Below are 22789 nucleotides of genomic sequence, written 5' to 3' on the forward strand. Positions count from 1 at the left end.
TACTTTTTTTTTTCTGTGCTGCTAGGTTCGCATGCTAAGGTGTTCATCGTTCCGTTCAGGGAGATTGTACATCCTTTTTCGAGAAGCTGAATGCCGTTCAGACCATCTTGAGACGCGAGATTGGGACGAGGACGTCGGAAAGGTGTAAGACAAAGTTAGCTTGCCGTTATGAAATGGCGCCGTCTGTGGAGGTCGTCAGGGTGTCGCTCTAACTAAAACTGGCGGTCTCGTTGTCGTTGTCGCGCGAGCAGCGTTAACAGCTTGTTTGCCGTTCAGCTGACCGAGGATCTCGTTCGCAGACGCAGGCGCTCATTACTTGCTGGTGACGTCTCTCCTGCTGGTCGATGGCTCAACGTCTGTTCTGTTTTGCGTGCATGTCGTCTGTCTTCTCACACTTGCAGCCACACCGGTCTGGGCTGCGGAATATACGTTAATTGCTGTGATGTAGACGGTGTAGACTCCCAAAACGAAGGCATCTAGAGGACGACAAAGTTGGGTGGAGTGTATCGTTTTGTGTTGTACACCGACTTTCCAGCCTCCCAGCCGGGAACGTCCTTCATGATCTCCTTCTCTCGTGCAATCTGAGCCTCGTTTCGTCGGTACGTGTCGCGGTCTGATTCGGCCATGAGGACGGGGATGAGGTGAATTCGAGACCATGCTCGCTCCCTCTTCAGCTCTCTGTTGGAATGAAAAGGACAAGTACGAAGGGCGGACGGCGGAGGGTAAGCATACTGAATTGTATCTCCAAGATTATTGATGTCGGTCTGTGTGCACTCACCGTTGTTCGAGGTTGCCAAGGCCAACCTTGTAAAAGCCGTATGCACAGACAGCGATGACACCGCCAAAGATGGTAAGACCCGAAAGGTTCTTGCCTGGCAAGTTACGCTTGTATCGGATAGGCTGGTAGCCTCCGGAAGGAGGAAGATCCCTGCAGATGATCGGGGAAGAGGATGAGACAAGAGGGTCGGACGTCAGAACGTTGCCGATGCAGTGCGATATGCAAATCCATTCGTGCCGAAAAAGAAGACTTACTGTCGGAATGGGACTGATGATGCGTCGAGAGGCCACAGGAAGGTTGAAGAAAGCGAGATTGGGATGGGCGGCATGTCGCGATTCGAGGTGTCAGTTCTTCGAAACCTGGCGATGTTTCGTTCGTAGCGGCAGCTGCCATCGGCGTAGCGTGATGGGCGCGCTCAACTTACCTGCACCGCTCATTGTCGCGCTGTGTGAGGGGTTGAGGAGGATCGAGGTGATGGAAGCTTTGACGAGAGCGGATCGATTGGCAATGGTTTGGTGCTGGTTCGGTGCTTGAGCGCGATCCAAACTCGAATCTCGACTTATTCCACTCGGAACCGAATCGAGCAACATCGGGAGATCAGCTTTCCTCCACCAACGATTCGAGAATGACATTTTATTTATTTTATTTTGGAACAAGGAAAAGGAAAAGCGGAAGCTGAGCACGGCGAGATTTTTACTGTTTCTTTTTTTCTTTTTTTCTTTTTTTTTGGATTTCAGGGTCAACGAAATTTTGACGTTCTTCGTTGGATGCACAGATTCAAGCATCATCATCTGCAACCACATCGATCGCCCTGGCACATATACCCTTCAAGCGGCGCACCAAGCAGCTCGCCATACAGAATTACAGGATCGAGAAGTACGGACGACAAAACAACGCAAGCCAACCATTGCCAGTCACAAAGCTGCAACGGTACCACGAAAGGCATCCTTTCTTCCAAGCACACACACAGACCCTCGACCATGGCAAAGGGCGGCGGCTCGCAGCTGTCTCAGCTCAAGGCTAAGCTCCACAGCTCCGGCGTCACGGATCGTCGCCAGCTCTCAAAAAAGTCTCGCTCTCGCAAGGGTGGTCACGGCGAGAAGGATGCAGCAGCAGCTCGTCTCAATAAGATCAACGCCATCGTCGCTGGTTTGAATCCATTCGATGAGAAGGTGACCAAACCCAAACATGAAGTGCTCGGACGCAAGATCAAGGGTGCCGTCGGTCGGCCCGGTGCCGCCAAAGCAAGTGGCCTCGCACAAAGGAGAGAGACGCTTCTCCCCGAATGGCAGGCTCGCAATCGTACAGGCACCTTCGTCGACCGCCGCTTCGGTGAAAATGACGCAAACGTGACACCAGAGGAAAAGATGCTCGAACGATTCGCAACAGAAAAGCAAAGAAGAGCAGCAAAGGGCGCGGCGTTCAACCTCAACGACGACGACGAGATGCTCACACATTACGGTCAATCGCTCAGCGGTCTCGATGACCTGGCCGATATCCGACTACCAGAGGATGACGACGATGACCAAGGTAAGTGCACCACGGAAAACGGCAGGGGAAAGGCTTTATGGCGATGGCACCTCGACTATGCATATGATGATCTGCTACTGGCGAAACAAACGATCCGGATTCAACACGAATAAGTACGCTGAAAAGCGCCACCCTGTGACGGTCAAAAGATTCTACTGGAGATTTCTGATGCATTCTCGGGCCATCGCCAAGCTACTACGTCCGTGCCAGAAGCCGTTTCGCGTATCGTAGCCTCGGAGCTCTCATTGACATCAGTGTTCTTCCTCTTTTCGTGTATTGTTGCCTTTCTAGACCCAGGCCGACTCACCGCACAAGGACACTTTGGCGGATTTGGCGAGAACGAAGACGGCGAAAAGTCAAAGGCCGATGTCATGCGCGAGGTCATTGCAAAGTCCAAATTCCACAAGATCGAGCGTCAAAAAGTTAAAGATGCTGACGACGAACTCCGAGAACAGCTCGACGACGAGCTCGCCGATATTCGCGGTTTGCTGTTCGAGCAGCCCGCCGTTCCCACACCAGCACCAGCTGTTGACCCTAAAGCCAAAGCCAAGATCTCGGTGTTCCCTGGCCCCGCTACTGGTGCCAACGCTACTGCAGTCGCAGGTGCCAGCACAGACGCTGCAGAAGCTCAAGACAAGCCCGCCAGCTCCTACGACACCTTTGTCCGCGAACTAGCCTTTGAGCGCAGAGCAAAGCCGCAGGATCGTCTCAAGAGCGAAGAGGAGCTTGCTGCCGACGAGGCGAAGCGACTCATGAAGGCAGAGAAAGCTCGATTGAAGCGTATGCGAGGCGATAGTGACGACGAAGCAGAAGAAGAGGAAGAGGCAGGCGGCAAGCGTCGAAAACGAAGCAAGGGTTCCGGCTCCACATCAGCGCCGAAGCGCACAGCACAGGCGGATGACCTCGACGACGACTTTGAGCTCGACGGCAGGACAGCTGGCGAGGTATACGGTCTTGGAGCTGGTCTGGCGGAGAGCGGTGCGGTAGATGAGAGCGACGAAGAGGCCGAGGAGGATGAGGACGAGGATGAGGACGAAGATGACGAGGAAGACGAAGACGATGCCGCTGAAGGCGTGGAGATTGAAGATGACGAGGATGATGAAGATGATGAGGATGACTTTGCGGATCTCGCCGACGCAGATGACGCCATTCAGATTGGAGAGGATGAAGATTCAGAGCAGGGAGGCGACCACGAGGCACTCACCGGCAGCGTCAAGGCTGGTTCATCAGGCAAGGCGGGCAAAGCTGGCTCCGCCCTCAAGTTTAAGCCCACGCCCGTTACGGAAAGCAAGCTCCCTTTCACCTTTTCCTGCCCCGCCACACACGATGAGCTGCTGTCTCTGCTCGAAAAACACCAGATCGAGCCCAAGCATATCCCGACTGTCGTTAAGCGTATCCGCACGCTCCACCATCCAAGTCTGGCCGAAGACAACAAGTACCGATTGCAAGCGCTCATCGGTGTCCTGATCGATCATTGCCTCCACTGGGCTGGTCAGGCTCAAGCGCACCAATTTACCTCCGGCCAAAAGCACAAGCTCGCCTTTGCCATTGTCAACTCGCTCATTCCACACATTTTCAGCCTGTCGCAAACCTACCCTGTTGCGTCCGCGGAGCACTTTGTCAGCAAGCTCGCCTTGATGCAACGCAACCTTTCGCGAGGCCTTGCAAAGGGTCCGACCGAGGCCGATGCCAGGACGTGGCCAGGCTTGCCCGAGTTGACTTTGCTTCGATTGGCCGGCACGGTGTGGCCTACTTCGGACAAGCAGCACAATGTGACGACGCCTCTGGCACTTCTCATCGCGCAGTACTTGGCACACGCCAGAATTCGATCCGTCAGCGACATTGCTTCGGGTCTTTTCCTGTGCTCGTTGGTTGCGTCGAACGAGCAGGAGAGCAAAAGATTGTTCCCTGAAGCGCTCAACTTTCTCTTCTCTACCATCGCCATTCTGGCGTCTCTGGGCGACGGGAAGGAGAAGGCGCAACGACAAGCTTTGGCCAAGGTACGCGCTGCAGCGGAGGAGTATGGCATTCCGACGCCTGATGTTGATGCTGTGCACACGCGACATCTGCGTCTGTCCGGCCGAGAGGTCGTTGATCCGGTAGAAGAAGCGGTTGATCTGCCGAGTCTGATCACAGTCAAGGCGGCAGATGTCGACGAGCAGCAGTGCAGACAACTGCTTTCTGTGGCGCTCGCGCTCACGTCCAAATTCAGCGAGCTGTACAACGGCTCTACGTCCTTCGTCGAGCTGTTCACTCCCTTCCGAGAACTGCTATCGAGCTCGCCCAGCACAGCCGATTCCTCGATCAACGTCTCGCTGACGCGTTCGTTGCAACTCGCCTCCCAATCGCGTCGCTACCTGCGCCTGCAGGCACACCGCGCCATCGCCATCGCCTCGCACGTCCCCAAGTTCGACCAGCAGGGCTACAACCCAGACCGCAAGTCTGCACTCGACCCGGACGCCGAGCGTGTCCAGATCCAAAAGATGAAGGCGCTCATCAAGAAGGAGCGCAAGGGTGCCATTCGCGAGCTCAGGAGGGACAACCAGTTCATCGCCCAGGTGCGCAAGCAGGACCAGGCGGAGGAGGATCAGACGTACAAGAGGAAGATGGACAAGATCATGTCGACACTGCAGGTGGAGAGGAGCGAGCAGAAGCAGTTGGAGAGGGCAAAGGCGAATATCAAGCGAAGGGCTGGCAAGAAGTGATGGGTGGGAGGACGAGTCTGCGAGTCGTTATTTCCGTACTTGAACACATACTTAGTCACTTTGTATACTATGCATCATGCTACAAGCATCGTTTCTGCATCTGTGTGACCGAGTGACCTGTTTTGCTACATCAGTCTGTGCAGAGGTTCGAGAAAGGCCGTCGTCAGAAGAATTCCATCAGTAGAAAGCGTTCAGGGTCCAAAATCGTCTTTCGGTGGTGCCGCCAACAGAAACAGATTTTGCGCGCACGAAGCAACGCCTTTTTCTCTGATACCACCAAATCTCGATTCTTACCTTTCGATTCCTAGCGACCACTAGCAGAGCATCTCCTGCACGATTGTGTCCGCTCAGTAAACTTTCCGGCATCGCACGTCTCGCACGAAACCATGTCCGGCAACGGGGCAACAACGTGGTCCACGCACCACACGACCTCCCGTCCGCCCGCTCCATCCTCCTCCTCTTCTCCCCACACACCGTCTTCGACCGCACCTTCGCTGCAACCCACAACCCGCGGTATCGACCTTGGAGGATGGAGTGTACGGGTCACGAGCGGACCCATCGGCTCGTCCGCCGAGATGGACGCACTCGCCGAGGTGCTCGGCATCCCCCCGCCGGAGATGGCTTTCCCGCACAACTCGCTGGTGCTGCAACACGCCGAGTCGGGGTTCAATCTGTGCTTCGATGCGGTGCGTACGTTGCGGTCGGTGGAAGGAGTGCGGATTGCGAATCGGTTGCACGGTGTGGATTGTAGGGATGCGCCGACGGGTGAGGGTAAGAGTAGCGTTCCGGGGGCGAAACCGAAGGCGAGGACAGCGTCGTCCATCAAAGTGGCTTATGCTAAGGAGTGGGGCAAGAGCAGGACGGACTTCGTCGCTTCAAGTTCATCCGCGGACGAAACGACCGCAAGCGAAACAGGAGTACCAGCAGGAGCGGGGTCGCACTTCGGAAGCGCAACAGCAGACATCACTGCTGCGAAAGACTACGACTGGACCTACTCTACTACCTGGGCCGGTTCGCTCAACTCCACTTCACCCCAACAGCTCCTCCCCTCCAACACCACCACTACACCATCAATCCCTCCATCTCTCCGCACGCTCTCCTCTTCACCCTCTACCACCGATACGTGGTTCGAACCAGGCACAGATCCAGCCACAGACCGCATCCCCATCGAACGTCTCGGCCCTTCCTCCGGAGAACCCATCCTGTTCTACGACGACATCGTCCTCTACGAAGACGAGCTTGCGGACAACGGTAGCTCGATCGTCAATGTCAAGGTTCGGGTGATGCCTAGTGGATTTTTGGTGTTGCAGAGATTCTTCTTGAGGGTGGACGATGTGGTTTTCAGGGTGTTTGATACGAGGTTGTACTGCGAGTTCCCGCCGGCTGGGGTTGGGAGATCGATCGGCGGGGTGACGGGTGGTAGGCGGGAGGGTGGTGTGGAGACAAGTATGGCAGGGCTTAGACTGGGAGATGCACCACGAAAGGTCAAGTCGAAGGATGAAGATGTTGTCATGTCGTCAAATGACGGTGCAGGGGAAGAGGAGGGTTTTGTCCCGCGGTTGATCAGGGAATGCTCCGGAAGCTCGGCAGACTACGCCCTCGTCAGATCACATCTTCCGCCCTACAAACCGCACGACCTGTCCCCTCTAACAGACGTCAATTGGGTGACCCAAACTCTAACCAAGATCGAGAGGAGCAGAGTCGCCAAGTATCACGCGAATGTTGCCGCGGGGACGAGTCTTCCCAGATTGGGGGAGAGGGATGCCAACGCCGGTGCAAAGTACGTCGCTCCTGCGGGTGTTGGGGCTGGTGCAGGCAGGTTTGGCAGGATTCTGTCGGGATCGACGCCGGTTGGTGGAACGACTGGGTTCCCCGGGACAAGACCGGGCGAGAGGATGGATCTGTCCCCCGCACAAGCGCCTTCGTCGGTCAGTGTTGGAGGTGGTTCAGCACAGATCCTGGGTGAAGTCAACGATTCCGACGACACCTCTTGGCAGGGTTGCGGCGCTCGTGTAGACGTCGCCGTTCTCAGACCACGTCTTCCCTAACATCTCGCTCAGCCGTCTCTCGAAACGCAACAAAGATACATCGCTCCCACTCATGACATTCTTTTTCACCGTACGAAATTATTATAATATTTCAGACCCTTACGCTCAGCGAACATCGATCGGCGGTTCGATTAACGGCACCATCCCCCATTCGAAAGTATCCTTCTCGAAGAGGCTCAACACCTCTGCTGTCAATTGATCCTTCGTCGGCACCGAGGACTTGTACGGGTCTTGCACGAGGTTGGTCGTTGTATTGCCTACCGCAAAAGATGAGCTGTTGGGTGCGCCGAAAGCAGATGTCCCGAAAGCCGAGGTGGAGCTCCCGAATGCTGAAGGTTGGGTGGGAGGAGTAGGGGTTGAGCCGAAAGCAGTGGAGCCAAAGGCAGGTGTGGTACCGGTGGAGCTGCCGAAAGCTGATGCTGGTTGTTGTGGGGCGGCTGTGGAGCTGAAGGCGGAGGGCGTAGGGGTGGAGCCAAAGGCGGATGTGGTGTTGTTTGGAGTGGAGGCAGAGAATGCTGAGGTGCTGCCGAATGCACTTGTGGTGGCAGCGGGTGTTGAGGTGCTGCCGAATGCTGAGGGCTGGCCGAACGCAGACGCAGTCCCGCCCGCCGGTTGACCAAAAGCACTCGTCGTTCCTGTTGTGCTGCCAAACGCAGAAGTGCTACCGAAGGCAGATACCGGTTTTGCCGCACCAAACGCACTACTACCACCACCTCCAAAGGCACTAGCTGTCTGGCCAAACGCACTCGTCCCTCCTCCTGCTGTCTGTGTCCCTGTCGCACCTTGCTGTTGCTGCTGCAACATCTTCTTCTTCTCCTCCCTGTTCCTCTCCGCCACCCTCACCGCGTTTGCCCCACCATTCCCCGCTATTTCTCTATACGCCGCCTCAGCCTCGGCCATCAACTTCTGCTCATGCTGCACGTACTGCGCCTCTTGTCCACTCGCTCTCGCCTGGTACGCCATCAGCCTCAGCTCTTCCTGACTGACATCCTTGCCCGCCACCAGATTCGGTTCTCCTCTGGCAGGTGCGTAAGCGGTCAACTTCCACAACGGTCGTCCGTTGGGTCCGAGATCTTCGGCGATGGAAGCAGCGGTGAGTGATACCTCGGGTAGATTTGAGTCGCCATGCTGGTTTGTCTTTGATGTGAAGGGCGTAGATGGATTAAGTGATGCGAGACCGGATAGGTTCGCAGTTGAGCCTGGTGCGGTGGATGAGGATGAGGCGGCGGTGCCAGCGCGTGGACCAGTGGGAACGGCTGAGCCGAAGGCGGAGGGTCGAGCTTGTGAGCCAAAGGCGGAGGACGAGCCGAATGCAGAAGGTGTTGAAGTGGAGCCAAATGCTGATGGTGTGGACGTTGAACCAAACGCCGATGGTGTTGAAGTGGATCCGAAGGAGGATGGGGTGGCGGTAGAGCCGAATGCAGATGGAGGTGCGCTAGACCCAAATGCAGCACCACTGGAGCCGAACGCTGAAGATGGCGTTGATGTGGAACCGAACGCTGAGGTTGGAGCTGTGGAGCCGAAAGCGGAGACAGGCTTGTTCGTGCTACCGAATGCCGATGACGTTGTTGACGTCGAACCGAAAGCACTCGGTTGTCCACTGGACGTTGTTCCAAACGCCGAAGCACCTGGAGCACTTGCACCGAACGCTGATGTACTGTTCTGACTACCGAAGGCGCTGCCACCACCACCGAACGCGCTTGGAGCAGCGGCACCAAAGGCACTACCGCCTGCTGGTCTGCCAAAAGCACTTCCGCCTGCGGCATTGCTGCTGCTGCCGAATGCCGACGTCGAGCCAAAAGCAGATGGTTGTCCAAACGCGCTTGTGACACCGCCTCCTCCGCCACCACCGAAAGCGGAAGGGGGAGCAAACGCACTCTGTCCGAATCCGCTCCTGCCTGCTCCAGCGGCACCACCCTGTGGATGCTCAAACTTGCAGTTGTTGCCGTAGGCGCATCTGTTCTGTAGGAAGAACTTGCAGACCGTCATGGTGATTGCAAGCAAATGGGCATCGGACTACGAGAGCATGAGCGATGATCTCGTGGGGCTACAGTGTGGATTGTGCCGGGGTCGCGGATGAAGAGCAAGAGCAAGAGGTGGGGAAGAGGTTGGATCGTGTTTCACTTTGTCGTTGCGTAGAAACGCGCCTTTGCGCTGTCGCCGAATGCCGAGATTTTGGGTGTCTTCTCCACTTTATGCAAGAGCGCTTTCTTCTTACGAGACGCTTTCACCCACATCATACCCGCATCTCCATCATGGTAAGCTGAGAGCAGCTCAGTACCGTACTCTGGCAAACACACAGCTTTCAGAACTGACCGCGCCCTTTCTCGTTTTGCTGCCATGCTGACAGTCGCTGCAGTTTCTGAGCGACAAAGAGTCTCTACCGTCTCAATCGCACACCACACCTGTCGTTTCCGTTTGCTGGGTTTCGTCTGCCTCTTCATTACAAGGCGTGATCCTGTCCGGCGACTGTCAGGGCAACATCAAGACATTTGACGCACACTCGGCGCTTTCGTACCGCTCACTGCCCAAACCTCATTCAAATGCGGTACATTGCATCACGACCAACGATGCTGCCACATTGGCTCTGTCAAACGCCATTGACGGCACGGTCGCGCTGTGGGACCTGACGCCTTTTGCAACAGCGAAACCACCAGCTGAGAGCAACGACGATGCTTTGGCTGCAGGGAATGCTTCTGAGGAGCCTGCTCTGCTTCCCCTGCCAGTCGATGACCCGAATCAGCTGCTGGTCGCAACAATCGACTCGATCACTTCCCATTCCACACCACAAGCAAAGCTATCCGAGGCATGGAAGACTGCGCTCCATCCAACAGCTCCCCTCTTTGCCTCTGTCGGCGCAGGAGCTACTATATCGCTGCACTCCCTCCCCTCCCAGGAGTCTTCTGGATTTGGGACAATGCTCGCAACCGCGACTCTTCCACCCTCACTCGAGAACAAGAAAGATGTCTTCGGACTCTCCCTCTCCTTCCACCCATCCGGTAACCATCTCTCCGTCGGGACCAATATCGGTCAGGTCCTTCTCTACACACTCTCTTCCGACTACCAACTCACTCTCGTTTCAGCCTATCTCGATCACCCATCGCCCGTTCGCGCGCTCTCCTTCACCCCGAACCTCCTGCTTTGCGGATCCGACGATCGAACCATCACAATCCACGATGTGAAACCTATCCTCTCTCCCTCCCAACACTCGTACCCACTCGTCGGTGACGAAGAGAGGATAGGCGGAACAGTCGCCTCGCTCTCCGGTCACAAGGGATGTTTGTTGGCACTTCAAGCAGTAGAGGGTAGCGAAGGCAATGTGTTTGCTAGTGTGGGTGCGGATAAGAGCATCAAATTTTGGGATCTGGCGAGCGCGACCAAGTCGACACCGGTATGGAATGGTGGGGAAGTGAAGGGTGTAAGAGCGTTTGCGGTTCAACCCAGATGGAGGGAGAAGGTGGAGGCCAAGGAGGGCGAGGTGAATGGTGCAGCAGCAACAGCAACGAGTTCGATGACTCGCTTCGTCACTGCTAGCGAAGACGGCAGGTTGCGATGGTATAGAGGTGCTGGTCTGGGTTGATATGATCGACGCAATCGAGAAAGCTACATAATGGTAACAGCATTTGCGTTCTTGTTGCTTGCCCTGTGTGTCTCGGAGCGTGATACGCAACCTACCAGCTTGCATCTTCCGACAACCTCTCTGCAACATCTTCCTCTTCATCTCCACCGACCATCGCATCCCCCTCTTCATCCTCATCATCAGACACATCATCCGGAAACATCACCCTGGCATCCGCGTTTTTTCTCAACCTCCCCTTCCGCTGATCAAAGCATCGGAAGTACTCTCCCAGCCCTCTCAGCTGCAACATCCTGTGAATCGAGTTCCCCAGCACCTTGGCTTCCTCCACCACACTTTCTCCATTTTCCGCACGATCGAGCGACGAAGGCAGGCCGTAGATCCAGATGGGACCGCGGATGGGCTCGACGTTGACCTCGGCGACGTAGCGACGCGTTCCGTCGGCGACTTGCGAGTGGTAGAACGGTTGGTGTCTGCCTCCGGGTTGGGTGGGGTGGGAGGAGGGGAGACGGTCGACGCCCATGTTGACGATCCAGTCTTCGGGGGCGGCGCAGTGCGGGTCCCAGCCGAGGATGCTGCCGGCGTAGCGGTAGGTGCGGTGGCGGAAGACGGTGCCTACTCGATGAGCGACTTGGTCTTCTCCGAGACCCGCAGGACTGGGAGAGGATCGTTTTGATGTGGTCTTCTGGGCTCGACGATTTATCCTCGGCGCCTCGCCATCCTTGACCCTTACGGCTTGCAGCATCCTCCCCAACACAACTCTCGCATTTGCATTCGTAAGAATCCCACCTCCCTCCCCTCCTCCATCTCTCACGCCTCGAATTGAAATCCCTTCCTCTTCATCACTCGACTCACTCCCCTCCTCCTCACTCCCCGCACCACCACCACCACCATCCAACCTTTCTCCATCCTCGCCATGCTCCATACCCAAGAAATCCCTCTCAACAACCTCGACATCCAACATAAAGTAACTCTGCACGAATCCTGCGAACCAATCCACCTCGCGCGCGATCATCTGCGCGTTGATCCGCAAGAACGCATTCAGAGCGGCATACTTGGCCGCTTGACGCTCGTGTTCGGACCAGTGATCGGCTCGCCGTTGCAGATGGATGCGGGACAACGTCCAATCGTTGTCGTCAGCACGAGCGGCCATCCAGGATCGGAAATGGGACGAAGGTGGTTGTGCGGGTAGAACCCAGCTGTCTGGTTGGGAGATGAGTGTGGGCATCGACTCCCTCCGCCAAGACTTGACGATGTGCCAGATCGTTTCGTCTTCGTCTATCGCAATTTTGCCAGCCAGAGCAGCCGCCACACGATCGGCGGTGTCTCTTTGCTGTCGTGGATCTGTCCTTCCATTCATCGAGTTCAAGAAAGCATAGTCTACCCTTTCATCCTTCCACTGCTGCTCCAACCTCGCTCTCCTCCTGTTCAACTCCATAGCCCTCAACGCGCTCCTCGCTTGCCCCACCGGATGCTGATTCCTCGGCGTGATCTGCGCCCTCTGAACACTCCCAAAGATATTCCTCGCAGCTCTCTGGGCCATAACTCCTGGCTCAGCAGGTCGCCAAAAGTCGTCCGATGGCGGAACCCCCATCCTACCAATCCACTCTGTCAGATCGTTCCGATCCAAAATCGGAGGTCGTTGTTGCAACCACGATTCCTTACGAGCGAACGGATCGGTGGGTGTCGGTTCGTGCGCATCGTATGCCACCGTCGTATATTCGCACACGTCGAGCCAGAAGAGATCCGGATGCGCTGATTCGAGAGTATCCGTCGAAGATGGTAGAGGTGCTGTCGGGTAGGTAGAGATGAACGCGATGATTCGCATGGGGAAATTGCACAGGGAAGCTGTGAGACCGAGACGATTGGCGATACCGCAGAAGATGAGGGTGAGAGAAAGCGGAAGGGTTTCGCGGTTGGTGGTGAAACAGTGGTGGAGGAAGTGGTTGTCGAGATCGTGGAAGAGGTCATCTCGTGCTCCGCGGAAGCCGTGGTCTGCGAGAAAGTCGCAGATGGCGGTGGCTTTGAGTTTGGCCGTCTCTAGTGTGGATGATGTGGCGGGTATGGTTGGTGGGAGGCGTTGTTGAAGGTAGAGGTCGCAGGCAGCGGCGAGAATGTCGAGTTGTTCCTCGACGTAGGTCACTTCGCCCCCACGGAACATGGTGAGAAGTGAGACTGCTCTTTCGGTTTGCTTTGGCAGGAAGTCGTGCGAGGTCCTTGATGATCGAGGTCGAGCATCGGAAGTATCGGCAACGGTTTTAAGATAGGCCATATCGCTCATGCCCTGCATAGCTTCGCGTCGCTGAAGGTGCTCCAGGATCTCTCTTGCATGATGGAGGATGACGAGGTGGTGAGTCTCCGACCGCAGTGACGTGGGAAGATGTGCCTGATAGGCACTGATACGATAGCCATCAGTGTTGTACGCCAGAGCATCTTTCGTTTCTGGAAGCTTGCCTCGGTCGTGTGTCTTCTTCGTTTCAGTGCCGTGAGGGAGACCATTGCAGGCCCAAGAAGGACAGCTCGACTGAGCTTCTACTACCGCCGTGAGCACGTCCTTTGCGTCGTTGCCGAATCTTCTGGCCAACGAGGTGATCGGTGGGATACGGTCGTGCGTTGCTTCGACCTGGTCGTAAACAGAATCCAGAACCTCTTGATCGATGCGAATCCGTTCGAGAAAAAGACGGTAGAAGTCGATGCTGGGCGCGGAAGTGGCAGACCTCACCGAGCCTTCGTCGAGGTTGAGATAGTGAAAGGGTGACTGAGACGTGCTCGCCGTCTTCATACCTTTCTCCTCTGCAGCACGAGTCGCATGCTCGGCAAGCCTTCGCAGTTTTCTGTATCGCTTCCATCTATCCGTTCCGCGCACTGCCTCCCGTCGGGGGTCTCCGGTAGTCCATCGTAGAAAGTAGGGTACTTCCCATAGAGGTGGAGCGGTAGCGATCCTATAGAAAGCAGTGCTACATTGTAAAGTGATTCCCAGGGAGTGCGGCTCGAGGTAGGTGAAGATGTGGTAGACTACCTCGTCCGGCAAGACTGGCGCCATGTTCGGGCTCTGGTCGTCAATCGTGGCTGAGAAGGAGAGTGAGAATGAGTGCGCTTCAGCCGCTTGGCAGCATACCGTTTCTGCGCTGTCGAAAGAGCGATGGGTCTAGTGGAACGTCGTCTTAGCTGGCGGACGGTCGAGGAGGTCAAGAAGCGGACCTCAGCATGAAGATGAATCAGATCCCTCTGTCCTTCTGTTGTACAACACTCGCCGGGAATGCACTTTGCCAAAGTCGCCGTTGCTGCAGCTCAGCTACGCCAAAAAATCACCTCCACACATGGCCTTCGCGCTGCCTGCTGCTCTAACATCGCCAAGCTCGCCGGCAAATTCGGATGTTGGACCCTGTTGGTTAAGGCCGATTTTTTCTTTTTTTGTCTTCTGAGATTTTTCATAGAAAGCGTGAAATTCGACCATCCTTTTGCGTTGCTGCAGAAGAGCTGGCTGCTTGTGAAATTTTTGGGTAGGATCTTTGTACTTGCCGTCCCTCCACCATATCCCATAGATACCATTCTTCAAAGGCAGTCGCACTCTCTCAGCACACCCTGCAATCCACCGAGGAGACCGAAGTCAATCGCTCAAAGCTCGGTATTGGGCCTATATCCACAAACATGTCGACCTGGGCGGCAATGGCGGCTGCCGGTGCCAAAGCATCAGCGGCTGCTCCGAAAGCAGAAACAGACTCAGCAGCAGAATCCTCCAATGCGGCTGCATCCACCTCAGCATCAGTCGCTGGCGACGACGCCTCCTCCGAAGCGGGCGTGAGGACCAAGAAACCACGCATCGACACGCTCATCCTCGACGCAGGTGCCCTCATCATGCGGGCGCCACTCGATGGTCTCGCCTCGGAGTACTATATCCCGCCTCGCGTCATCGAAGAAATCAAGCATGCTTCGGCGCGCGAGTACCTCGAATCGTTGCGACTTCGACCCGACTTCCAGCTTCACGTCGTCCAACCCGGACCTGCTAGCATGGTCGCAGCCACAGAGTTTGCAAAGAAGACTGGTGACATCGGTGTGCTTTCGACGCAGGATTTGGAAGTGATCGCGCTCACGTATGAGAGGGAGGTGCACAGACACGGTACGAAGCGTATCAGAGCCAGTCCTGATGGCAAGAGGGGTGAAGCGTCTGCGTCTGCCCCTGCTGCTGCGACGAGTGACGCTCCCGACAGCGCCGAGGGCGTCTCCTCCTCCAGCGCCAGACCTGCAGACGATCAAAAAGCAGCTCGTCAAGCTGCGATCGACAAGAAGCGCCAGCAAAAGGCAGATGCAAAGCAGAAGAAGCTTGCAGAAGAGGCTGCCGCACAGGGCCTTACTGCGGATCAGCTCGTAGCACAGCGCATCAAGGAGAACCGCGAGAAGAAAGCCGCAAAGAAACAAGCAAAGGATGCGACACAAGCAGCAGCAGCGACACAAGCGGAAGAGGAAGCTCAGCCAATTCAGTCGGCAGAAGAACAGGAGGCCGCTCAGGAAGCACTTCAGAATGAGGCATCCCCATCAAATGCTGAGCCAGGCGTCGACGAGGGCTGGATCGAAGTAGATTACACAGACGAAGAGTCAGACGACGAAGGCGATGGCGCCTGGATCACACCAGACAACGTCCAAAAGGCCAAGAACCTCAGCATGGGTTTCGTCTCGGACAACCGCATGCCCGGCTGGAAGTACTCGGAGCAGACCAAAGACGACCTTCCTGAGCCTGCCGAATTAGTGGCGCCCGAAGAGCCGCTCGAAGAAGGCTGGTCGCGTGTCGAATCAGGCTCCAAATCCAAATCCAAGCCGCCCCACCGCAACCACGTCTCGCGCGACTACAACGACCCATCCATCCAGTCTCGACCTTCGCTCTCCTGGGATTCCACGGGCAACACCTCTCAAGGCGGACACATGACTGTCGCGTGCATCACTGGTGATTTCGCCGTGCAAAACGTCCTCCTTCAGATGGGATTGTCCCTCGTCGGTGTTCACGGTTCTCGCGTCCGAGCTGTCAAGTCCTTCGTACTGCGCTGCCACGCTTGCATGAAGGTGTGCAAGGACATGGAGAAGAAGTTCTGCCCCGTCTGCGGTAATGCCACGCTCACAAAGGTCGCCGTCACCGTCGACGATACTGCCAAGGGTGGCTTCCAACTCCACCTCAAGAAGAACTACCGCTTCAACTTGCGTGGTACCAAGTACTCCATTCCCGCTCCCAAGGCGGGTTCCGCTTCGGGAGGCAAGACGGGAGGATCCGGATTGATTCTTCGTGAAGATCAGTTGGAGTGGCAACGCGCGTTGGCCAAGGAGGCGAGTAGGAAGAGGAAGGAGGAGAGGGCGTTGGAGAAGGCGATGCGTGCGGGCAAGGATGGTTTGTCAGTCAGGTATGAGGAGGCGTGGGATTATGGAGATATTTTCTTGGGCAGTCAGTTTGCCTCGAGGGATAAGAGCAACTTGCCTGTGATCGGGCATGGGAGGAAGAACCCGAATGCCAATCGACGCACTCGCAAGTGAGACAAGTGTTCATCTCGATAATACATTGCATTGCCTCGAAGCATTAAGTGCTTTTCTCTGAATGTAGATAAAGTGCAGAGAGTAGGGAATCGTAACAACCGAGATTAACCTTTTTCATCCTCGGACAGCCTCGCTGAGTCGACTCTTGCGCTTGGGTCGACTCTTGATCCTCTCTGCCAACGTCGCGCCCTCCTCCTGATCCTCCGGTTTCAACGACTGAGGCACCAACTCCGGAATCGCCATCCTGGGAGGCGAATGAACCGCCTGCAGCTTCTCCTCCATCTCTTCCTTCACCACACTCTGACTGCTCGGCGGAGTCATATACCCCGCACCCTCTCCATCACCCCAGAACTCTCCTCCACCACTTTCCACTTTCTCCTCCTTCTTCCCGATCCCCTTGTTGTAATCTGCAAAAGACCTCAGATCCGCCGTGAAAAGCACGCTGTGTGCCCATCCCGCGTAGTCGCCCCAAAGGTCGCGGAAGTAGTCGGCGATGTCCTCGTACTTTTTGGTTCGAAGCTTGTACCACTTTTCGGCGAACTGGAAGACGTGACGGTCGACGGGGATCGAGGAGGCTTGATCCAGAGACATGAGGAGGATGCAGTCGGCGACTTTGGGCCCGACGCCGGGGAATTGGATGAGGTGATCGCGGGCGGAGCGGTAGGCGAGGGTGCGGAGGTGCTGCAGGTACGATCGTACTGATGTGAATCGTGCTGGGGCTGGTTCGGGTGCTGAAGCAGAGGTGGCGTCGGGTGAGGACTTGGTGGTGCTTCGGCGGGTTTGTCGAACACGTTTCCTGGCCGGTTCCAAGGGTTCTTGTGGTGGATACCCTTCGTCGGCTGAAAGCGGCGGCGATAGCTGCTGGTTACGGAAGTCTTCTTCAGGTTTGATCCCGTACAACCAGTGCTTCTCATCCAGATGCTGGGCTAGCTTCTCTCGAATCGGTCCCGACTCGCCATCACCACCGTGTTGTTCGCACAGCATCTGCGCTGTTCGCGCAAGATACTTTGCCCGGTATCCAAAGCCCAACTCCCTCAGTTTTTCTTCCACCCCTGGCTTCGCCAACGCTTCCGGTGGCGGGAATGGGTGGAACGCTATCCTCACTTCGCCTTGCTCTGCATCTCCCTCTTCCACCTTGACAGCCGGAGGCGGCGCAGGATACGAGTGTTCCAACATCACCGGTGAGAAGTGCGTGCACAGATTCTGCACCATCTGGCCGATCCTAGCAATGTTGTTGTTGGAACTGCAGACGAACGCGCAGAGACACTCCCACGGGTCCTGCCGCAACATGCGCAGACCAGAGAATCGTGTTGCGAAGCGCGCGAACACCGGATCTTTTTCCGACCACTCGGCGTACAGCGACTCGAGAGGAACGTCGAGGCTGAGATAATCTGTGAGCCAGCGAACGGTCTCTCCGCTTGCTTCCATGTTCGTGCTTTCCGAATCGTCGCTTGATGGAAGCAACGTCCGGTGGTAGATGAATCCGCGATGCTCGTCCTGACGCAGCAGCACCACTCGATCGGAGAGACATAGAGACCATTCGATCTGCTCTTCGTGAGGTGCGCCGCTACCGTTGGCGCTCGTTGTGGAAGCAGGCAGAGGTTGCCACACTTTGTTGCGCCGCCATCGAAATGCTTGTCCACACTTGTTGGATACGGTCAATGGAAGTAGGATCTGCGAGGCAGCTGCACGAAGCGAAGAGTAGCCGGGCGGTGGTCGAGGGCCGAAGAAGTCTGCATGCTCGGGGTCGTCGTAACTGAGCTTGTCCGGTTTGGCGAGCTTGTGAGAGGTGGGCATGTTGCTGAATGGTCGTGACAGTGGCAGGACAAATGTCGGTGATGAGCTCGACCTGCGAGCGCTGGGTGATGCAGCCCAAGTCCGATATTGGAGGAACGAGCGGAAAGGTGAAGAAGGAGCGTACAGACGGAGAAGGAGCGGCTTAATGCTATGCATGCGTGTTGGGCGGGTGAGCCAGGATGCGAGGAGAGGACAGAGCTGGTGTAGACAGTGCGAGAAGAAGAGTGAATCAATCCCATGCGGGGTTTCAGCGAAACTTGCATAGCCGCCGAGTGTGTCGCTTTCTTTTTGAGTGTGGCAAACCTCATGCAGAGCAGGAAAACAAGAAGAAATTCAAGTTCAATTTGGCCGCACTGTTAGACCTCAGTATCTGTAGTAGTGAAAAACGGACGAGGTGGTTGATTGGCATTTTGACAGATGGCACGCTCCATCACCGACTGATTCTGTGACATCTTCTTCGACCTCATCACCACCCTCCGATCCGCATTTGCTATATCGATCGACCTCATCGCACCGCTCAGCTGCCGCGTGTAGCTTCTGGTGATCTTCTTCGAGCGGCGGTGAAGATGAGGTTCACGCTCGACTCTGCGTCCGACGTCTCAGCAGACGAGCAGTCATCTCCAACCGTCGTGCGAACGTCGCTTCCGCACCAGGCGCTCTCCCGTGCCAAGCAAGCGACGCATCTACACAACTTTGCCTCTTCCTCGACATCTTCCCAGACACCCACAAGGAAGGGTATTCTCCGTCACACATCCTCCTACACCTCCACCGCATTCAACGGCCAGCGTCGGCAACGCTTCCAAGACGAAAGCGATCAAGATGACGACCCAAACATGCAAAATGCGCAGCAGCAGACGGAGCAGGACACACCGCGCAGCCGCACTCGCTCTGTCCCCTCGATCTCTTCGCCTCACAATCACACTCGCCGACGCAGTGCCACACCTTCCTTCGAGCTCGTCGGAATGCCATCTCCCTCAGCTTCGTCCTCCAGACTCGCTGCTGGTAGTCCTGGGCCGTCGTCTTTGCAACTTCAAACAACGCCGAGAGCGACTGCGGCCCTGCCACACTGGTTGAGGTCTTCCCGCCAACTGCACCGCGGTCAGCAGCTCGATGACGACCTAGCTTCATCCGATGAAGATCATGCGGCTCTCTCCTCTTCAGACGAGGACGCCAGTGGTGATGACGTTGACGATTCCGATGGCTCTTCGTCGCCTCAAACCTCGCCATACGACCAAGAAGATTCATCGGACAGCGAAGGATCACCCTGGCCTGTCGATGGCCTCGTCTCGTCATCCTCACGCCCGCTTCGCACAAGCAGTCGATCCAAAGCATCACGTCGGCGAGGCAGTACTCCTGCAGTCAACCTCGCTTCCATCGCCGGCGATGATTGGGAAGAGTGGAATCGCCACTCTGCCCAACTCGCCTGGCATCGGGCTCGAGCGACCAAGCGCGACGCCTCGGGTCCCGACGCGACCTCGGCACGCACCTCTCGATCACGCTCAGCCACAGCGGCGCTGGCCCCCGATACCGACGTCGATGAAGTCCAAGCCCTTCTATCCAGCCTCAACATGCGTCGAACCGAAGAAGAAGCAGAGGTAAAAAGGGCCTTCGAGGCGCGCAACAAGGACCTCTGGTCCGGCATCGATGCGTGCATCCTCGCGGCCGAGACGGAAGCACGCAAAGCAGCAGCCGCAGAAGCTGCACGCTTGGAAGCAGCTCGCAAGTCGCAGGAAGAAGCCGAGCGCAAAGCTGCCCAAGCGAGACAAGCAGAACTAGATCGAATCGAAGCCGAAAAGAAGGCCGCACAAGCTGAAGCTGAGCAACGCAAAAAGCAACAGGAAGCCGAAGCTGCCAAGCAAAAGCAAGACGCAGCAGAGCAGGAGAAGCTTCGTGCTATGGGTGGTACCGGTGACGATATCCGCAAAGCTGCCCTTCAAGAGTATGACGAATGGATGACCAAGATACGTCACATCAAAAGCGACGTCCTCCCCACCATCTCTGCCAATCCGGATTTGAGGAAACAATGTTTCGCAGCCAAGCGGCAGATCACACCCAAGATCGGTCAACTGACCAACTCTCGTCAAGAAATCACACGCATCACCCTCGCCATCGCATCCGTCCTCGACGCTGCCAAGCAGGCATCCTCCGCCACCGGAAGCCACGTCTACACGTGGATCCTCAACCATCTTTCCAAGTGTCTCATCCGGCAAGCCGAACAAGAGGTTGCTGCTAAGCAGGATACCGCCTACCCGCTGGCACGCGTTGTGGTGTGGCTGTTGCTGCTGGGACATGTGGAGTTGGGAGAGGTGTTGATGGGTAGGTTGTGTAAGAAGTGTCCGTGGGTTGTGGCTGTTTGGCCTGGCAGGGGGAGGGATGTGGATGAAGCGGGGTATCGCAAGGTGATGGGTTACAAGACGCAGGAAGAAACTACGGAGAACTACTCGAACCGGATGAATGGAATTGTTGCGTTTTACTTTGCTATCCTGCAAACTACTCCCACCACTCCACCGGGTGCCACGGCGCTGGAGGTGGAGAGAATACCACTGCACTTCCGCTCAACAACCATCTGGAGGTGGACGGTGAGAGCCATCACCCCCTCGTCTTCGAGCAACGCGTTTTTAGATCACCCGATGTGTCCGTCCATCTGGTCGGTGTTTATCGAGATCGCGGGCGAGTACGCCTTGAAGGTGTACGGCAAACAGATGCGCAAGATCTTCGGCTTGTTGTTGAAGGAAGGTGTGGTGGGGAAGAGGGCGGGATGGTGGAAGCACGCCGATGACAAGCCGTATGTCAAGGCTGCAACCGTGAGGCTGGAGCTGTTGTTGATGGACTGGAGCGATGAGCCTGGGCAGATGAGGGTGAAAGGTGCCACGAGGGGGGTCGAGATGGAGCCGTAGAAGACGCAATACAAACAAAGAGATACACAAATGCTCGCAACGATTGTAGGGGTGCTTGCCTAACGTGCGACGCTTTGTGCAGGTTCAGGCTGTTGTGAGGATTTGAGGGCAGACCGTCGCCTGCCAGGCAAGGTTGGTCAAATCGGAGAAGAGGGTTAGGGGAAACGCCGAGCAGGATGTAGGACTACCTTTTGCATGACGTATCGAAGCTTTAGGGTGACGAGCAACCGGTGGGGAGCGCTGAGAGGTCCCCCCGGAATGCCATCAAACATCATCTCGACGACAGTGGGCATACAGTACCTCATTTGTTTGTCGGTTGGCTGGTCACCCCACTGTCCTGCCTGCCCTTTGACCCGCGGGTCATGCACGTCCCACATCGTCCGTGCGAGCCATACAGTCGCCGCCCTTCGAAAATCCATCAATCGCACCGCTCGATGCTGAAGCAACATATATATCGATCGTTTTTTCTTCGATCTCTTTTACGTCAATCATCCCGTCCAGACCCAACAAACCGCCTCAACACATCTTGCAAAACGGACGACATGCTCAGCAAACTCTTCCTGACTCTGTGCCTCATCTCCTGCCTCTTCCCTCCCTTCGCCTTTGCTCAGCAGTGGCTCGCCAACGGACCCGCCGAGTACGCCTCTCGCTGCGCCCCTGGAACCAAGGCTTCTGGTGAATACGTTTGCTTCACCTACAACTTCGACATTACCATGACTGCGATAGGAGGTGTCTATCAAGGCTATGCTAATGCTGATGGAACCGGTAGGTCGTCTGGTCCTTTCTTCCCGCTTTTCTCGGTCCCACAAATGTCTGATTCTCCCTTGTTTTGTCCGGAAAGCAGGTTTCGCCCTGGTTCCTCGGGGAGACGGTGCAGGAGAAAGCCTCTCGCTGACCACGATAGATTGTCAAGTCGATATTGCCTGGGGTGGTGATGGTAAAGCTCACGTGACGATTCATAAGGATATGGGAGCAGGATTGTCGAACGACCAGGTTATGGATGTTCAGAACCCGGATCGTTCGCATACGTTTGCACTGTGATGGTAGGGTACGGTTGACCTTTGAGAATCGCCATCTGTCCAAGATGCAATGCGAGACGGTTGCTCAGTGCTGTCTATCGCAGACGTGATTGGGGTGAAAGCAGTGAGTTGCATCGGAAACCTGAAACTGTCTAAGGAGAGCTCGACATGCATTACGATGCGAGTGTCATCTACAAAAGTTTATGGAACCTGAGCCAAACATCTCTCCATCGAGCCCTCGCTCAGACCCAGCTGGGAATGGTGAAAGTTTCACCCCTGCAAACCGTCTGCTGGAGCTTCGCCTTCGGATGCTGCTCGTGCGTCGAAATTGTCACCATCACGCATCCGGGATCCGCCACTCCCGGCGTACCGACCTCCGCAAACGACAGTGCGACTCCGTAATCCTTTGTAAACAGGATCGTGTCGTCACCCTCATCAAGAATGACAAAGTCTGGAGAAAAATCATTCTTGAACATCAGTATCGTTATCATCTTTGATCGAAGATTGTCGAGGAACCTTACCTTGACCATTAGGAGCCAAGAAGCCTTGGAACTTGGATTGGTTCATTTCGAGACGATGGAGGAAAGACGACGAGGCGGCGATACAGATGTGGTGCTGGTTGTATTTGGATCCGCTGGAAGAGCAGTAGTCAGCGAAGCTATTGCCGGGGGACACTTTGAGCCATTGACCGGCAGATGCGCCGGTGCAGGCCAGCATCACGGCGAGGGCCAAGGAGAGAACTCGAGACTTCATGGTTGGGAGTGAGAAAGAGATGTGAGTGGATCTGTGAGGGCCAGAGAGCGAAGGACAGGGTTAGTGGAATGTATATATACCCAGAGGAGAGGGGAAGGGAAAAGTGCCGATCAAGACCTGCTGTAACTTCATTCCAATCCACCGGCGGTACCAGCGCGAAAATGT

At 56.0% G+C, this 22789-nt stretch overlaps 11 protein-coding genes across 11 annotated transcripts; 7 read left to right on the forward strand and 4 right to left on the reverse strand.

Moving 5' to 3' along the window:
* Positions 1-476: 476 nt before the first annotated feature.
* Positions 477-1106, reverse strand: PHSY_004517 (hypothetical protein; the record flags this gene model as incomplete). The annotated part of the gene is made up of 3 exons (XM_012335130.1): positions 477-678; positions 779-928; positions 1033-1106. The coding sequence occupies 3 exons, from the start codon at positions 1104-1106 to the stop codon at positions 477-479; spliced, it is 426 nt and encodes a 141-aa protein (XP_012190520.1).
* A 652-nt stretch (positions 1107-1758) lies between these two features.
* On the forward strand, positions 1759-5013 carry PHSY_004518 (potential small subunit rRNA processome component; the record flags this gene model as incomplete). Its single annotated transcript, XM_012335131.1, has 2 exons — positions 1759-2308; positions 2600-5013. 2 exons carry the CDS (start codon positions 1759-1761, stop codon positions 5011-5013), a joined length of 2964 nt encoding a protein of 987 aa, XP_012190521.1.
* Positions 5014-5588: 575 nt separating this feature from the next.
* PHSY_004519 (type 2A phosphatase activator TIP41) lies at positions 5589-7061 on the forward strand (the record flags this gene model as incomplete). The annotated part of the gene is made up of 1 exon (XM_012335132.1): positions 5589-7061. One exon carries the CDS (start codon positions 5589-5591, stop codon positions 7059-7061), a length of 1473 nt encoding a protein of 490 aa, XP_012190522.1.
* A 105-nt stretch (positions 7062-7166) lies between these two features.
* Positions 7167-8024, reverse strand: PHSY_004520 (hypothetical protein; the record flags this gene model as incomplete). Its single annotated transcript, XM_012335133.1, has 1 exon — positions 7167-8024. The coding sequence occupies one exon, from the start codon at positions 8022-8024 to the stop codon at positions 7167-7169; it is 858 nt and encodes a 285-aa protein (XP_012190523.1).
* A 118-nt stretch (positions 8025-8142) lies between these two features.
* PHSY_004521 (hypothetical protein) lies at positions 8143-8727 on the forward strand (the record flags this gene model as incomplete). The annotated part of the gene is made up of 1 exon (XM_012335134.1): positions 8143-8727. The coding sequence occupies one exon, from the start codon at positions 8143-8145 to the stop codon at positions 8725-8727; it is 585 nt and encodes a 194-aa protein (XP_012190524.1).
* A 498-nt stretch (positions 8728-9225) lies between these two features.
* On the forward strand, positions 9226-10641 carry PHSY_004522 (hypothetical protein; the record flags this gene model as incomplete). Its single annotated transcript, XM_012335135.1, has 2 exons — positions 9226-9319; positions 9512-10641. The coding sequence occupies 2 exons, from the start codon at positions 9226-9228 to the stop codon at positions 10639-10641; spliced, it is 1224 nt and encodes a 407-aa protein (XP_012190525.1).
* Positions 10642-10732: 91 nt separating this feature from the next.
* On the reverse strand, positions 10733-13681 carry PHSY_004523 (hypothetical protein; the record flags this gene model as incomplete). The annotated part of the gene is made up of 1 exon (XM_012335136.1): positions 10733-13681. The coding sequence occupies one exon, from the start codon at positions 13679-13681 to the stop codon at positions 10733-10735; it is 2949 nt and encodes a 982-aa protein (XP_012190526.1).
* Positions 13682-14307: 626 nt separating this feature from the next.
* Positions 14308-16158, forward strand: PHSY_004524 (hypothetical protein; the record flags this gene model as incomplete). Its single annotated transcript, XM_012335137.1, has 1 exon — positions 14308-16158. One exon carries the CDS (start codon positions 14308-14310, stop codon positions 16156-16158), a length of 1851 nt encoding a protein of 616 aa, XP_012190527.1.
* Positions 16159-16272: 114 nt separating this feature from the next.
* Positions 16273-18111, reverse strand: PHSY_004525 (DNA repair protein; the record flags this gene model as incomplete). The annotated part of the gene is made up of 1 exon (XM_012335138.1): positions 16273-18111. The coding sequence occupies one exon, from the start codon at positions 18109-18111 to the stop codon at positions 16273-16275; it is 1839 nt and encodes a 612-aa protein (XP_012190528.1).
* Positions 18112-18521: 410 nt separating this feature from the next.
* Positions 18522-20852, forward strand: PHSY_004526 (hypothetical protein; the record flags this gene model as incomplete). Its single annotated transcript, XM_012335139.1, has 1 exon — positions 18522-20852. One exon carries the CDS (start codon positions 18522-18524, stop codon positions 20850-20852), a length of 2331 nt encoding a protein of 776 aa, XP_012190529.1.
* A 542-nt stretch (positions 20853-21394) lies between these two features.
* PHSY_004527 (hypothetical protein) lies at positions 21395-22368 on the forward strand (the record flags this gene model as incomplete). The annotated part of the gene is made up of 2 exons (XM_012335140.1): positions 21395-21617; positions 22118-22368. The coding sequence occupies 2 exons, from the start codon at positions 21395-21397 to the stop codon at positions 22366-22368; spliced, it is 474 nt and encodes a 157-aa protein (XP_012190530.1).
* Between the last annotated feature and the right edge of the window lie 421 nt (positions 22369-22789).

This window comes from Pseudozyma hubeiensis, assembly GCF_000403515.1.
Source record: "Pseudozyma hubeiensis SY62 DNA, scaffold: PHS45, whole genome shotgun sequence".
NCBI lineage: Eukaryota > Fungi > Basidiomycota > Ustilaginomycetes > Ustilaginales > Ustilaginaceae > Pseudozyma > Pseudozyma hubeiensis.